Source organism: Setaria italica, chromosome IX (assembly GCF_000263155.2).
Source record: "Setaria italica strain Yugu1 chromosome IX, Setaria_italica_v2.0, whole genome shotgun sequence".
In the NCBI taxonomy this organism is placed as follows: domain Eukaryota; kingdom Viridiplantae; phylum Streptophyta; class Magnoliopsida; order Poales; family Poaceae; genus Setaria; species Setaria italica.
Window position 1 is genome coordinate 43,835,865 of NC_028458.1, and position 16,405 is coordinate 43,852,269.

The 16,405-nt window shown below is 47.2% G+C and overlaps 1 protein-coding gene across 1 annotated transcript; it reads left to right on the forward strand.

Annotated features, from left to right (window-relative positions):
* The first annotated feature begins 5,226 nt into the window (after window positions 1-5,226).
* On the forward strand, window positions 5,227-9,624 carry LOC101775125 (serine/threonine-protein kinase SAPK1). Its single transcript, XM_004984097.3, has 9 exons — window positions 5,227-5,496; window positions 6,753-6,827; window positions 8,015-8,116; window positions 8,204-8,257; window positions 8,346-8,438; window positions 8,525-8,617; window positions 8,700-8,804; window positions 8,907-9,005; window positions 9,093-9,624. The coding sequence occupies exons 1-9, from the start codon at window positions 5,377-5,379 to the stop codon at window positions 9,384-9,386; spliced, it is 1,035 nt and encodes a 344-aa protein (XP_004984154.1). The 5' UTR covers window positions 5,227-5,376; the 3' UTR covers window positions 9,387-9,624.
* The last annotated feature ends 6,781 nt before the right edge of the window (window positions 9,625-16,405 follow it).

The following is a 16,405-nucleotide window of genomic DNA, read 5'->3' on the forward strand; positions in this document are numbered from 1 at the left end:
GTATATGAATAAAGATCATTTTTAGTGAAATCTCATTCGAGCGCGTAAGCAAATATGATGACCTGATGTTAGAATTATTGTAACACCCTGGGTTTTAAATTCAGGATTAGAAAACTTTATTAGCGCACAACTAAAACTCCATCAAATTGACATTTATTGTTCAAATGTGACTTTGTGTAGAAACTTCAGTGTTTACAATATAATTGTGGCTTATTTTATTTTAATTAAACACTAGATGCAAAATGATGAATTTACATAATTTTTTATAATTTTTTTGGGTGATGTTTGCTAGTGATAAATCAGTGAAGTTTCAATTTTAATTGTTTTACTTTCCAAAGTCTGAGCAATTATTTTTAGATTTGTAGTTGGTTCAAGCTCTCTTGGATTCTTTGTCATTTTATCTTTCCAATGGATATTTTTAGGGAATTTTTGGCTAGTTGCACCTTGCTCTTTCGAAGGGGGAAAGTTATTCTCAGAAAATAGTCTGAGCCCACTTGTCACCTTCTTCTCTCTCCTCACATGCCGTTGCTCTGCAACAAATGGAAGGGGCGAGCCCCCACCTCGCCATGCCGCCACTTGTTCCACCGTCGGTCTCGATCAACACACGTGCACCCATCATCACTTGTGCGCGCGCCGTACGCCGCTGTCCCGTCGCCAACCGCCCCGCCGCGCCAGACCGCTCACGCCATGTCGCTGGCGTCACGCCGCGCCATCCCTGCCACGGTCACGCCTGCTTGCCACTGCTCCCCTGTGCCGCACACTGGTTGCCAGGCGACTGACGACCACGCCCGCGACTTTAACTCCTCATCCGGCCGGTTTCTCTTAGCCTTTTCCATTCGCTTCCACAGCCGGCCAGAAAACCAGAGCACCCGAGGCCAAAAAGAACAGAGCGCTCCCGCCTTTGCCGGCCAAAACCTCCACCCCTGCCTCACCATTCTCAAATCGCCTCCGCCAACAGCAGCGCCACCTTCTAGGCTCCACCCTCGACCACTCCCTCCCCACCACCATGAACCATAGCGTGGGAATTGAGAACCCTGTGCCGCCATTGTCGCCTCACGCCTGAGCTCCACCCGCATGCCAACAAACCCGCACGCCAACGACCACCCTCCCGGCCTACTCTGCTCCCACAAACCACCAAAACCGAACCTCGGTGAGCCCCTGATCATGAAGCGCTCGCCGCTTTACCTCCTTAGGCCAATTGTTGCGCTCATTCGCGAGCTTGCCGCCGGCAGTGCGCCGTCGCCTGTCAAAGTAGGGTCTAGGGTTAGAGTTTCGGGGACAAAAGAGTGGGGAAAGGTGCGCCAGGTCTTAGGCAAGGCTCCATTGGAGTCATGAGGGTGGAAAAACGCACCACCGCACTGGCGTCGATGCGCCACCGCCGCCGGACGTGCTCTGTCCTGAGGTAGAACAAGGATCGAGTCGAGTTGCGAAGGAATAGAAAGTCCAGGAGGTTATGAGTGAAAGTTTTGCGTTTAAGTGTGAGGTGGGAGTTTGTTAAGGGCCTTAAGTGTAAGATTTAGGGGCTAGTTCGTAAAAGGAAGGACATATCTGTTGGGAGAAGTTGTTTCAGAGGGTTTTCTTGCAAAAAAGTTTTTCCTTTTCGGGTTTAATTTTAGTTGAAATGGTTGAAACTTTGGAAATCCGTATAAAATTATAGAAAAATTATAAAAATGCAAAATAAATTTTGTTGGTTTCCATATGCTCATATCTACCTAGTAAAAATACTTGTTCTTGTGAAATATATGATTTCTTTGCTTATCAAAATGCATGTTGTTTAATCTCCTTATTGTGGAATAAATAGTTCTTGTGCTCATAAAATCCTGATAAATTCACAGTAGTATATGGTAAAGTTGAAAACTATTCTGGAAAGTTTGTAGCACTAAACTGATAATAGAACTCTAGTTATAAATCATTCTTCATATCTATAGTGTAACAATGTTTGATTTTTTAATAAATTATGTAGTAGCCAAATCAAGCTAAAATTTTTGTAGTAGATTTCTTGTGTAGGAGGAAAGCTCCTATAAATCATTCATATTCATATACCAGCAGATGATTCATGAACATTTATTCATGTTGAAAGCTAGTTTATTTATTAAAGATAATTTCTACTAGGATTTGTAGGCCCACAAATAATTATTTATGCTCTTCATCAATAGCATGATCATCCCTAAAAATTTTGCTAGCAGAATATCTCTGGTTGCTTGTAATTTATTGGTCTCTAGTATGTTTTTGCTATAGTTTTAGCCCTAAGTATATTTCTTGTGTTGAGAGAATACATTTTTATGCTTTTCTGAGACTCGTAATCTTGTATGATTAAGTTGTTGAACTCTCTAAACTTGACTTCATGCATGTGTCATCACCTTTCAATCCACTCATACATATACATTTTCATGTACATAACCCGCTAGTCGATGGACTGTATGAATGCCCCAGATTGAGCAGCGTGAAGCCTCTCCTATTGAAGCATCCCAAGACCTGAACCAAAGTTCAGAAGAGCCCAAGGCTAATTGGAAAGGCAAGTCCCGGAGCATAACCCCTAATTTCAAAACTATGCAATTATCTAGGATATGTGTTTACTTTTATGCATTAAGTTCCTAGGAGTTGAATGAAACCTTAGTTGCATGATCCCTAGGACTCCCAGGATCAAAATATTAGTATGTGTAGGTCGATAAAAATACCATGCTTAATTAAGAACAGTAGAAGTCGAGTGATTGCCTGTCTCTCGCGAGACATAGGACTTTTCAATATTTACAACAAGTTACTTGAGAATGAATCACTAATGAAAGAAAAGTTGAAGATCGGGCGAAGATAGAAAATAAAGTTGTAGTATTGTGGTTGCGCTTCGCCTGTGTCAATTAAGGTCTGTTCGTTGTGGCCCTGCTAATCGAGTTTGAACAATACTATACACATGCTGGAAGTAAGAGGTAGTTGAAACTGGTAAAACCTAGTACCTTAGGGCGCGATTGCAGATTGAGTTGGTCCTGTTTCCTATTCGCGATTGCAGATTGAGGTGGTCCTGTTTCCTATTCGTGTGCTAGTCAATAACTCACGGCAGGCCTAGGGAGGTACCGGTGGGGATTAGCACTCGAGGGTCGCAGGAGTTCGCAACTACCATCGTTCTCTAAGGGGACCATTTGCCATGTACGGCTCGACGAGGCATGCATATGTCACGTGTATAGATCCACCTTGCAAGGTTATAAATCAAATCGATTTGCCACCGCTCTCAGTTAAGAGAACCTTGATCACTATCTCACATCGTAGTAAGAAGTGAAATGAAATGAAATGTGAAATAATATTGATGTTGTTATCTAATCAATTGTTTTTCCACACTGAAAAGTTTGAAAATATTGCTCACTTAGAATGGTTAGCTCAACCTTAAATTGGATGCTAAAACTTGAAAGTAAGGATCCACTCTTAGTTACTTTTTGGCAAAACAAACCCCTCAGCCAAAAGCCTTTCGTACTAGGAGTCGGCTAAGTATATACTATAGTCGGATAAGTCTTGTTGGGTATTAGTATACTCAGCCTTGCTTTGTTATTACTTTCAGGTACTAGTGATGAAATGTTAGAGTTGGTTGCCGGTCAACCTTGGGATGACCGTCCTTTATCTAAAGGGTGGTCGGTTGAGTGGAATTCGGCCTTACCTTGAGATGGTTTCGTGTTGAATGATATGTGGCGGGCTAGTCATGTCGTCATGTATCTTTATTCTCGCATTAACATTTAGATTTCCGCTGTATTTTATTCAAGAACTCTGGCTTGTAATATTTTATGAATTCCGAATTCGGTTTATAAATTAATTAAAAATTTTATGTTTGTAACCTGAAATACCATATTGTATCATCTGCGCTCACCTTCGAGTGAGACTTGTTGCACGTTGTTTCGATCGAGATATTTAGTGGTTGCATCGAGCTTGACCCGATGGATTGTCGGATTACACCATTTTAAGTGTGTATAACCGGATTAACCTTAAGATGATGGTTAATACACTTAAGCTGTTTAATTTGGACGGTTCCGCCATAATTGGAACCATAATTATAAAAGTGGAGAAAAAAATCTGTGCCATCATCTAAATCACAGTATGAGCTTTGCTTTGCTTCAATTTGGAGCGTCCATGGAATCTTACATGGAAACTCTCCGCTCCACTCCACTGCGAGGCAACGAAGCCTAACTAAAACACACGGGCTACCACATCACATGAGAGCAGAGATCACAACTTTTCCTCAAAGATCCAAATCTCCAAACGAAAGCCACCGTACCATGCAGTGCCTAACTAACCCACCCTTTCTGCCTGCAAAGCCGACCTGTTTGTCGAGCCATTCATCATCAGGCATGCACTTTGGACTTTTGGACGTGCATGCCTCTGGCCCTCTGCTGTGCTAGCCACCTGCTGATCGCTGAAAGAGCCTCTGCTTTCTCTACTCCAGAAGCGATCGGGAGGAGTGCTCTCGGCTGTACGTTTGTTCCTCTTTCGCTGCCCAGGGTCCGGCGTGGCGACAGATGGTCAAGATGCGCATTCCATATTCTTTCGCGATTCCGAGATCCGTCGATGTGTCTCGATTTCGCCCGGTGCCCTGCTGTTTTCGATGGAAGGAATTTGGGTGGATGTTCTTTGTGCCAAATCTTCAAATTCACAGGGTTTGTCGTTCGAGGAATAGAACTATTTGCAGTAGTGTGATATGAACGCACTGGCTTCTTTTGCTGTTTAGGAACGTTGAAAATGGGTGTGAGAACCTTTTAGTCGTGCAAACGTTGTACGGTGGACTCTCCTCCGGAATCCTGGGGGTCGAAACTTTTCTTTAGTTTATCTTCCCTGAATCAGGTTACGTAGACTAGATCATTCTAAAATCTCTTTTTTTTATTAGACTTGTGGAATTTCCGTTCGGGTGAATGTGGATGGAAATGAGGTGAGGCCGTATCGAGAGAGAAAAAATGAACGCACTGGCGATGTATGGTGTGATATGAGTGTGTAGTGAGGTGTGTACTTGTGTTTCGAGAAAATAAAGTATCACACTCCATGGCAGATAAAGAAAAGAACAATGTTATTAATTTCAGAGAAGGAAAAAAAATTGGTAAAATACTGGTGTACGTAGAAACCTACGGCCCTGCCTTGGACGGCGACCTGCCGGCTGGGCAACCCCGGACGGCACCCGCGGCGACACATGGCCGGGGTACAGGGGCACGTCTCTTTCTCCTCGCTGCCCGCATCAAACTCAAACTCTGCCTCGACTCCCTATAGCTGCCGACCTCCGCCCCATTCCCATCACCACCACCACGCGGGCCCAGGCGCCCAATCTCCGCCCCACGCCCTCGTCTTCCTCGTCTTCTGCTGCCGCTCTGCTCGCCCTGGCCGCCGCCCCCTCTTCGATCTTGTGCTGCGATGGAGCGGTACGAGGTGATCAGGGACATCGGGTCGGGCAACTTCGGGGTCGCCAAGCTGGTGCGGGACGTCACGACCAAGGAGCTCTTCGCCGTCAAGTTCATCGAGAGAGGCCAGAAGGTAATCGCAAATCATCGCCCTCTTCTAGTTCCCGCTCAAAGATCGCCTCTTCTTCTTCTTTTTTTGCTTCATGGAGTCTAGTCCCTGGTGCAAGTGTGCGACTGCGCATCGCTGATGCTCTTGAGCGATAGGCTCTAGGCGCGAGGGAAGATCTTGGTTTACCTGATCATTCCCTTCTGTTCTCTGTTCATCTGTTGCGCACTAACCTGCTTTGTCTCTTCTGCTTCTCTGATTGGGAACCCCTCCGAAATGTTGGGGGGTTTAGTTTGGTGCAGAGGTCCTGAAATCGAACGGCTTCGGATTTGTCAGACAGATTTTGGAGGTTTCCGCTTGACGTTCGAGAGCACTTAAGTGTTATGGTGTCTGTATTATGCTTCTGAATATTTCCAGCAAAAAGAGCAGAGTTTTTTTTCTTCCGGGTACTGATTAGCATCTTACTATTTTGTTTGATTTGGTTACTTTTGGGCCTTTCTCTTTATATTATTTTGTTAGTAGTTATAAAAATTTTCCAAGAACAAAAAGCAGGCGGATATAGTCTCTTCCCGCTAGTTTCGGTTCCTTTTTTTTCCGGCTAAATCGCAGCTTGCCAGCTTGTGTAATCTGTCAATTCAATCTTGTTTGACTGGGGGACTCAATTGATTTTTTTTATCACGCGTGATTAAATAGTAAAGTATTGCGTACAGCATTGGCCCAAGGAAGCTACCAGAAACTGTTCTACAGATAGTAAATTTCCGTTACATAACGTCTTCCAAATGCCAAAGTTGTTCGGATCAAGTATTTGCTATTAATACATTTGTTTATTTCCATAAAGTTTGTTATTTAATCTTGAGGATCTTCAGCTGTAATTGTGCTAATTTTCTTTAGTTTAATTTAATTGGATGGCCTCATCTAAATTAGTATCTTTTGGTAGAAGCTTCTAGTATGTGTATGATCTGTTCATCCATGCCTGTGAAAACGGCTGAGTTCATTAATTGATGCTACTGATAGTATGCTACGCTGTCCATTGCCCTTTTTCTTTTTGTGAAGCCCTATCTGTTCTCTCGAGGTGAATATAATATAAGAGTTGTATCCGGGTTTCTTTGTCTATACTTTATACCAGGCCCTGTTGTCACATTCTGAAGAATGAAGATTACCTATACTTCCTTTAGAAAGTTTCCTCTTTCATTCCCCCCTTTATAATATACTCTCTATTAAACTTTGAATATTATCTACTTCCGCTCATTATTTAATTCCACACGTTTCTTCTTTTTTCATAGATTGATGAGCATGTTCAAAGGGAGATTATGAACCACCGGTCACTGAAGCATCCAAACATAATTAGATTCAAGGAGGTAAAATTCTCTGACATCTAGGGAAGGAAGTATCCTGATATGTAGTTGAAGTTGAATGACTGCTAGAGTCCAATGGCTGACCACTTGTAGCATTCTTTGTTCAATGTCAATGTGCAATTATCTCCTTGAAGACCTGTTGCAGATAGAAAGTGATGGTTATCTGCAGTCCTTTATTTTTAGCACAAGGACAAATGGAATATGCAACGTGAAAGTCTAGTTGCAGATTTTATAGGGGTCTTTGATGGCGACTCTCTTCCAGTTCTGCAATTTTCGCTCTAGTGTGCTTGTGTGGAAGAAAAAATTCAATAGGATAACCAGGGTATTACTATCTTTCGCCCCAAGTGGGACCAGTTAGGATATCCAGTAGAATTATATTATCCTTATTGACTTAAGTTCGGCTTACCCCTTGGAGCCTTCCGTACTACTCAAGTGGCGTTTATCTGTTATCCACAATGACAGGCACTTTTAACCATTTTATGTAAATGTATTTATGGAAAGTAATGCAGTTAACCAAGGATAGAAAGGTGTCTGTTAACAATTGTAGCTGACAGGCTTACAGTTGCTTATTCTTCTGCTGCAGCTCGTACGGTGTTTCTGATGCTCTTGCTCACCTTACTTCCTATTTCCTACTACTGTTTTCCAGACCTGATTTACTAATGGAAAGTATTTCTGTAGCGCATCAGAGTTGCTATATTCTAGCTTTTATGGAACGTGACCACCTTATACTTGTCCTGTGAGATTTTGGGAGCAACAGTAACAGCAAGCTTAGATTAGAATATTGGTGTTACTTATACAATAGAGGTGCTGATTTTTGTGCTTTTTGGATAACCCTTGTTGTGGAATTTTCCTCTTGGTGCGGGAGTATTTGATCTTCCAAAACTGGTTGACGTGAGAAATTCAGGAATGATATAGTCCCGCAGGAAGAGCATATAAATGCACAAGTCATCATCAGGGCTCCTGCATTCTTTGCCTGGTGGATTGTCAGTAGTTTGGTAGCAATTTCATATCAGGCTGTTCTTGTGACTGCATTTTAGAAAGCTTATATGGTTATTTATTCAGTGACCAGTCGTACTATCTGCTATTACTTTACACTCGTCATTAAACATCTGCTTTGAACAGATTGTCTAGGTTTAATTTTCGAAAGTCATTTTTAGGTTGAAAAATTAAAGTAGCACTTAGTTTTTCAGGTCGTGCTAACTCCCACACATTTGGCAATAGTTATGGAATATGCTGCTGGCGGTGAGCTATTTGAAAGGATTTGCACTGCTGGGAGATTTAGTGAGGATGAGGTAAAAAATGTTTTCCACGAGCGTTTGGGACTTGTTTTGTGATGGTGTATGTCATTGCATTGACTGATTACTACTTACTCTCAACAGGCAAGGTTCTTCTTCCAACAGCTGATTTCGGGAGTGAGCTATTGTCATTCCATGGTACAAATTCTGTCAAGTGGATTATCACATAGCAATTTCAGTCGAACACTACTGACTCAGTACCACTCTTATGTCTTTTTCCATGCAGCAAGTATGCCATAGAGATCTGAAACTAGAAAATACTCTGTTAGATGGTAGTGTTGCACCACGGCTCAAGATCTGTGATTTTGGTTATTCCAAGGTACTCCTGCGCATATTATGATCTCACAAGTGGACATTTTCATCACCTAAACTACTACCCTCCATTTGGGCCCTTTTCATTTTCAGTCTTCTGTGTTGCACTCTCAACCAAAATCAACTGTTGGCACACCTGCATACATTGCTCCAGAGGTCCTCTCTAGAAAAGAATATGATGGAAAGGTAATGCCTGCTGTACCAGATTACAATTGCATATTTTCGATGTTCTGCAACTAAAGCCTTATAACACCGTGTCAAATATTAGGTTGCTGATGTTTGGTCCTGCGGAGTAACACTCTATGTGATGCTGGTCGGTGCATATCCATTTGAGGACCCTGATGATCCAAGGAACTTCCGCAAGACAATCACTGTGAGTACACCAGTTCCCTGCTTTTTATGGTATTCGGGGAGAAAACAATTATTTAGCAATAAATTTGGACAATGATATCGAACTTTTTGGTGCCTTCCACAGAGGATACTCAGTGTACAATACTCAATTCCGGACTATGTTCGAGTTTCAATGGAATGCAGGCATCTGTTGTCTCGGATATTTGTTGGAAATCCTGAACAGGTACTTCTGGTCAAATTATTCAGCTTGTTGACTCCAAGCTGGATCAGCTTTCAATAGTGTTTTATAATCGACATTTTCTACATGCAGAGAATAACCATTCCAGAAATCAAGAACCACCCGTGGTTCCTCAAGAACCTGCCCATTGAGATGACAGACGACTACCAACAGAGCATGCAGCTGGCAGACATGAACAGCTCGGAGCAAAGCCTGGAGGAAGTCATGGCGATCATCCAGGAGGCGCGGAAGCCAGGGGAGGCCATGAAGCTTGCCGGGCAGGTATCCTGCCTGGGGAGCATGGATATGGATCTTGATGACATTGATTTGGATGATATCGACGACATTGACATCGAGAACAGTGGTGATTTTGTTTGCGCAATGTGATGTTCATGCGTGGTTCAACCGGTCAAGTAGCAGACTAGCAGCGAGATTCCTTTGGTTGTTGATGTATGTAGATCCTTGGATTATGCTTTGGTTTGCTTCTGAATCACATATCTTCTGTAACCAAGAAATTCACATTGCTGTGGATAGCATACAACGTGAACTTACATGCTGAAATCTATACAGAAATCATTGTGTTCTCGGTGCTGTACTGAATATAAGCCCATCAGTTCTGTTGAGATTCCTATCAGTAGCTTGTATTTGCTGATTTGCAGTATTAATTATGATGTGAAATTCTACGGTGGAAATTAGCCATGCTTTAAAAAGCAATTCACGATTTTCACGGCAGGGTGACCACTTGTAATAAAAGCACGAACACATCCAATTTCACCGAACCAAACACTTTTGCCATACCTGAGGATGAAACATACAATGTTTTCTTTTAGAATTAATCAATGCAGCAGCATCTTGCTTCGTCACGTGAAAAGCAAAGAAAAATCCTCAAAGCTGAAATTCAGACAAAAGTACAAAACTCTTCTTTAGTTTTCTACTACACTCTTTTCACAGTCCGCAATTAGAGCAATTACATTGTTACACCTTAGCAGTCTCATAGATCGTCTCATGCAGTGCCACATAGAATTTTTGCTGATGTGGAGGAGAGAGGGTGAGAGAGAAAGAAGTCATTGTTTTGCGAAACAACCGCCTCGAAAGCTAGATTTTAGGATTATGAGATGACTAGTTTACCGTTGTATGAGTTGTGAGTGCCATATAACTCATAATATTTCTTTTTCTGTGCACACCATTGTACATATTGTTTGTTAAGTTGTCTTAAAATTACGTGTCAATATATAAGATCACATATTAGATAACACCAATGTACTTGCTCTTACTAATGTTGTGAACAAAAGAACCAGTTAATGGCTGCCATGGCATGTCAGTTGTCACACGATCGAACGTGAAGGTGACAGGAGCAGACGAGGAAAAAAAACAAGACGACGACAGCATGATCACAGATTCACAGTCCTAGAGAGATCGAAATCGAACACCATCGATCTAACGGATGAGCATGAAGCCGGCGCGGCGGCCACGAACACTACATACAAAGAGCGTAGAAACCTGGTTTAGCTGGTCATGATCGGTTGTAAGTTTGTTAGTCTGTAACGGGTCCATAAGCACACCGTCTGTAATCATGGTCAATCGGCCATATTCCTAGATTATAGGATCTTAGTTGCTCTCGCACTAATTCTGACATTACTACTCTTACATGGTATCAGCTATTTTTCATCTAATTCTTTCTCTTCCGCTGCATCTCTCTCGCCATGGCTGACTCCTCCTCTAGCTCCGCCACCCACAACACCAACCCCTTTACTCCCCTCTCCCCTGGTGCCCCGTTTGCCGCCACCATTGCTGTCCTCAACATCCATGGCCATGTCCCAGTCACTCTTGACTGGGATGAGATCAACTTCTGGCAGTGGCGTACATTCTTTGAGCTCACTTTCCAGAAGTTTGCCCTCTCAGACCACGTCGACGGCTCCCTCGATGCCGTCCTAATGCGCCATGACGCCGAGTGGACGCAGAATGATGCGTCGTCTCCTGGCTCTACGCGACGGTGACGAAGGACATCATGGATGCAGTGTACAAGCCTCGTCTCTGCACCTATGAGGTGTGGCAGGCCATCACCGAGCTCTTCCTCGACAATAGCCTGCAGCGCACCGTCTTCGCCCAGCAGGTGTTCCATAGCCTATACCAGGGCGGCACGGAGTATTGTGGGCGCCTCAAGCGGCTCTCCGACACCCTCGCTGATGTCGGCGCCGCCGTCACCGATCTGGCCCTGGTGGTCAACACTCTACGCAGCCTCAACAACAAGTTCAGCAGCGCCATCACTATTCTCGGCAACAAGAAACCCCCTCCATCCTTCCTCTACACCCGCAACTACCTGCTCCAGGAAGAAAAGCGCATCGAGCACTCCCGGAAGATGGAGGCTCAAATGGCGCTGCTCATCGCCACCTCTGCTTCCTCTCCGACCAAGCCGCCGCCCTCCTCGCCAACCTCTTCCCCATCCAACGGCGGCGGCCGCAAGAAGTGGAAGGCCTCCGACCACAAGAATCGCTCCTCCGGATCAGGATCCAACAACTCGCCACGCCCATCTATGACGACCTCGACGCTAGCCTCCTCTCCGCAGTGCGCGTTTGCCTACAACCCTTGGACGGGCGTGGTCCAGGCTTGGCCACTGCGCCCTGGGGTTCTAGGACCGTGACCTAGCACTGCTCCGACCCAGGCATTGATGGCCCTTGGCGCGCCATCTGCCTCCTACGACGCCAACTTCAACAACGGCGCCTCTGGCGTCCCGCCGGCCCTATTCTCCGCCCATCACAGCATGCCGGCGCAGCAGCCGTACGGTGGTGGTTCCAGCGAATGGTCCTTGGGTATTCATTCCTCCTCCTCCCCGCTTACTGTTCTGCGTCACATTATTGTCGTCAATGGCACATCGTTTCCTGCTTCCTCTTCTGGCCGCTCTCTTGTGCCTACTGCCGCAGCTCCTCTTCACTTGAACAATGTCCTTGTTGCTCCACATTTGATTAAAAATCTTATCTTTGTTCGTGCACTAACACGTAATAATTCTTGTGTCTGTTGAATTCGATCCCTGGGGTTTCTCCATCAAGGATCTGCGCACAAAGATGGCTCTCCTCCAATGTGATTCTTCAGGTGATCTTTATCCTCTGCACAAAATGAATGCTCAACCACACTCCGGAGATCATCAAGCCCTTCATGCAGATCACACCACAAAGCTCTGGCATGCTAGGCTTGGTCACCCCGGCACTGCTCCTCTTCATCGCATTTTGAATTCATTTGGTTTTTCATGCTCCAAGTCTGACACTCACACGTGCCATGCCTGTTGTCTTGGCAAGCACGTACGGCTGCCATTCTCTGAGTCCACTTATGTTGCTTCCTTTCCATTTCAACTCTTGCATTGTGATGTATGGACGAGCCCAATAATGAGCAATTCTGGATACAAATATTATCTTGTGATGTTGGATGATTATTCTCACTTTGCCTGGACCTTTCCTTTACGCAACAAGTCTGATGTTCTTCCTACTATCATAGCCTTCCATGCATTTGTGCACATGCAATTTAAACTGCCTATCATGTGCTTGCAAACTGACAATGGTAGGGAGTTCGACAATTCCGCTTCCAGGGCGTTCTTCGCAGCACAATGCCCACCTATCCCTATATGTCTCAGAAAAACGGGCGTGCTGAATGTGTGCTTTGCACTCTCAATGACAGCGTGCGTGCTGTGCTCTTTCACTCTTCTGTGCCAACCTCGTTCTAGCCTGACGCACTTACCACAGCCACCTACCTCCTGAACCGCCGTCCATGTCGCCCCCGCCAGCACCATACCCCGTTCGAGTTGCTTTTCGGCATCCCTGCAACCTACGATCACCTCAGGCTGTGCTACCCAAACATTGCCGCTACGGCCCCTCACAAGCTCACGCCACGCTCTCCCGCCTACGTGTTCCTTGGCTACCCGGCGGACCAAAAGGCTACAAGTTCTAAATCCAAAAAGGCTACAAGTTCTAAATCTGATTTCACATCGCGTTCTAATCTCACAACACGTCTATTTTGATGGGTCGGTGTTTCCTTTTCAGTAGGACATGACGACATGCGTGCAGCCGCCGGCGGTGCGATCCACACCACCAACATCGTGCGCACCGCTCCTGTGCCCGCCGGTTCATTGTCGCTGTACTCCCTGTGCTGCAGCCGCGCCACCACCACCCCGTGCGTCACCCTCAGGTGGCGTCGTCTTGCCCGCATCTTCTGAAGATGCACCGCATGCCTCGACACGGGCCCCCGCATCGCCTACTATGGCTGCAGCACACACCCCGCCTGCCGCCACTCCTACCACAGTGGTTGCCCCGATCCAATTGTCGGAGCCGTTGCCACGCCCAAAGCCTCCGCATCTACCTCAACGCCTCCAGCATCGCCGCCACCCGCTCCTCCAGCCGCTCATCCGATAATCACCCGTGCCAAGGCGGGCATTCGCCTTCCCAACCCCAAGTACGCCAACGTCGCAATAGCTCCTCCTTTCGTGCCTCCGTCTTTGGTACACAGTGCTCTTTCGCGCCTCCGTCTTCGGTACGCAGTGCTCTCCGCGATCCGGAAGGCTTTGATCTCCAATGACACATGGACTTTGGTTCCCTGGCTACCTGGCGCAAATGTGATCACTAGCAAATGGGTGTTTAAGAACAAGCTTCATCCAGATGGTACACTGGAATGCCGCAAAGCTCGTTGGGTTATCCGGGGATTCAATCAGCGTGCCGGCATTGATTTTCATCAGACCTTCTCACCAGTTGTCAAACCAGCTTCCATCCGCACTGTCCTCCACCTTGCTACTGCCCGGCGCTGGCCTGTTCACCAACTCGATATCAAAAACGCATTCTTGCATGGCAACTTGGCTGAGCATGTATATTGCCATCAGCCTGCAAGGTTCGTCAACGCCGCGCATCCTGACCATGTGTGCCTCCTGGTCAAATCGCCGTACGGGCTTAAGCAAGCACCGCGTGCCTGGTTCGAGTGTCTCGGTGGCCATCTTCGCAGCATCGGCTTCAAACCTACTGGCTCTGACAACTCACTATTCGTCTACAAGTGTAATCATGCCGTCGTGTTCGTCCTTGTGTACATTGATGACATCATTCTCACCGTGTCGTCCGATGAGCTCCTCCAGCGCATCATCAAGTAGCTCCAGTCAGAATTCGCTCTCAAGGATCTCGGCCCCCTCCGGTTCTTCCTCGGTGTGTAGGTCCGGTGCGACGCCTCAGGGTTCTTCCTCACACAAGCACAGTACAACGAAGACATTCTTGATCGCGTGAGCATGGTGAAGTGCAAGCCCGTTCCTACTCCGGTCGACACAAAGCCCAAGGTTTCCGCCAACGATGGCAAGCTCCTGTCCGACGCCACGTTCTACCGCAGCATCGCCGGTGCACTTCAATACCTGATGCTGACACGGCCGGTGCACTTCAATACCTGATGCTGACATGGCCTGACATCGCCTATGCTGTGAACCAGGCGTGCCTTCACATGCACGCACCGTGTGTCGCCCACTAGAACCTCATCAAACAGGTGTTGTGCTACCTGCGAGGGACAATCAACGACGGCATTCATGTTTCGGCTTCCTCTTCCTGCGACCTCACAGTCTACTCTGATGCTGACTGGGCCGGGTGCCCAGATACTCGCCGTTCGACATCGGGATATTGCGTCTTCCTCGGCAACACCTTGGTCTCCTGGTCATTGAAGAGGCAGACCACCGTATCTTGGTCCAGTGCGGAGGTGGAATACTGAGCAGTGGTGACAGTCCTAGGTGGCGAACACGGGGGCCGAGTGTTGCTGGCTGCGAAGCTTGCTCCACGAGCTGTACGTTCCGGTCAACAAGGTTACGGTGATCACCTTTGCCCTTTGCAGCACAACGCAGGAGATAGGGTATCACCTTTTCGCTGACTGCAGTTTCGCACGGCTAATTTGGACGGAAATTAACACATGGACGCAATGCCCTAACGTTGATCCAAGCCGTTGGGATAGGCACGACTCCATACATAATTGGTGGATAGCTACGCTGGCTAGCCCGGTGGTCGAGGGGAACGGGGGGAAAGGGTTGCGGACCCTAATTATACTCGTTCTTTGGGAGATCTGGCTAGAGAGAAATCAGAGGGTCTTCCAACACAAACACAAGACAGTTACCCAGATAACCGACGGCATCAAGAACCAAGCTGCGATGTGGGTTGCTGCGGGAGCTAAACACTTAGGGGACTTTCTCTCAGGTTGAGTGTCCTTTTTTGTAGTAGTTGTCATAGTGGAGTCCTGCCTCCCCGTTTCGGGGATGCGAGTGTACAGCTTGTATAGTACGTTTGTATACGGCCCGTCGGGCTTTTCCTCTCTTTTAATATAGCAGCAGCTCTCCTGCTGGCTCGTTTCAAAAAAAAAAACGAGGTTACGGTGATCTACTGTGATAATGTGTTGGCTGTAGGCGAAAAGGTTCAGCTGGGGCACATGCGTGTCATTCAGGTTCCGTCTCGGCAGCAACTTGCAGATATCATGACCAAAGGTCTATCTACACCTTTGTTTCAGAAGTTCAGTTTGTCCGGGGGTGTAGGAAACCTGGTTTAGCTGGTCATGATCGGTTGCAAGTTGGTTAGTCTCTAACGGATTCATAGGTACACTGTTTGTAATCCTGGTCAATCGGCCATATCCATAGGATCTTTGTTGCTCTCGCACCACTCCGGCGTGTATATGTACTGGCCGATTGACATCAATACAAGTTTTCTGACATTACTACTCTTACACAGAGATCTTCTAGACGGCTCGGGGCTTGTTGGGTTCCGACGGCGTCCTCTCTTGCTTGCGAGCCAGGTGCGGCGGCGCGCGCAGGCCCAGCACCACAGCTCGCTTGACCGGCGGCGGCGCCGCCACCGGCTGCGGCGGCGGCGGCATCGCCGAGCCGCCGGGCGCTGGCGGCTCCCACGGCCGGAAGACGCGCGCGCGCCGCCGCTCCTCCTCGTCCCCGTCCTTGCCCTCCTCCACCTTCCGGGTGCGGCGGCCGTACTCGGCCCGGGCGTCCCGCAGCAGCGCGTCGAAGAAGAGCTCTTCGGCGGCCTCCGGGTCCTGGTCGATCAGGTCCTCCCAGAGCCGCACCAGCTCGGCCCTCGACATGACCCGAGGGACGACGCCGGCGGCATTGCCGGGCGCCCCTGCCGGCGGAGGCCCCGCCATGGACTCACTCGACGTCGACGCGCCGGCGCCGATCAACCGAGATGCTCGCCGGTTGAGCTGGCTTCTCTAGGCAGCGGTGGCGCGCGGATTGAGGTGGAGCGACGGGGGCTGCTATGCTATGGCGCGCGCGCGTTCTGTCGCGAAATTATATGGAGGTGCGCCTTGCATGTAGACGCGGCAGCTCGGAAATCGGCTCGGACTCGGAGTCCGCTCTTAAAGCTGAGCTGAGTTCGTTTCGGGTTCGCGAGACCATTTTTGTG

What these genes read in the sequence shown, in the direction of transcription:
- LOC101775125 (XM_004984097.3), top strand. Translation starts at nt 5,377, where the DNA reads ATGGAGCGGTACGAGGTGATCAGGGACATCGGGTCGGGCAACTTCGGG. An exon ending in GGAGATTTAGTGAGGATGAG is followed by an intron (nt 8,117 to 8,203) that starts GTAAAAAATGTT and finishes TACTCTCAACAG; the next exon opens with GCAAGGTTCTTCTTCCAACA. An exon ending in TGAGCTATTGTCATTCCATG is followed by an intron (nt 8,258 to 8,345) that starts GTACAAATTCTG and finishes TTTTCCATGCAG; the next exon opens with CAAGTATGCCATAGAGATCT.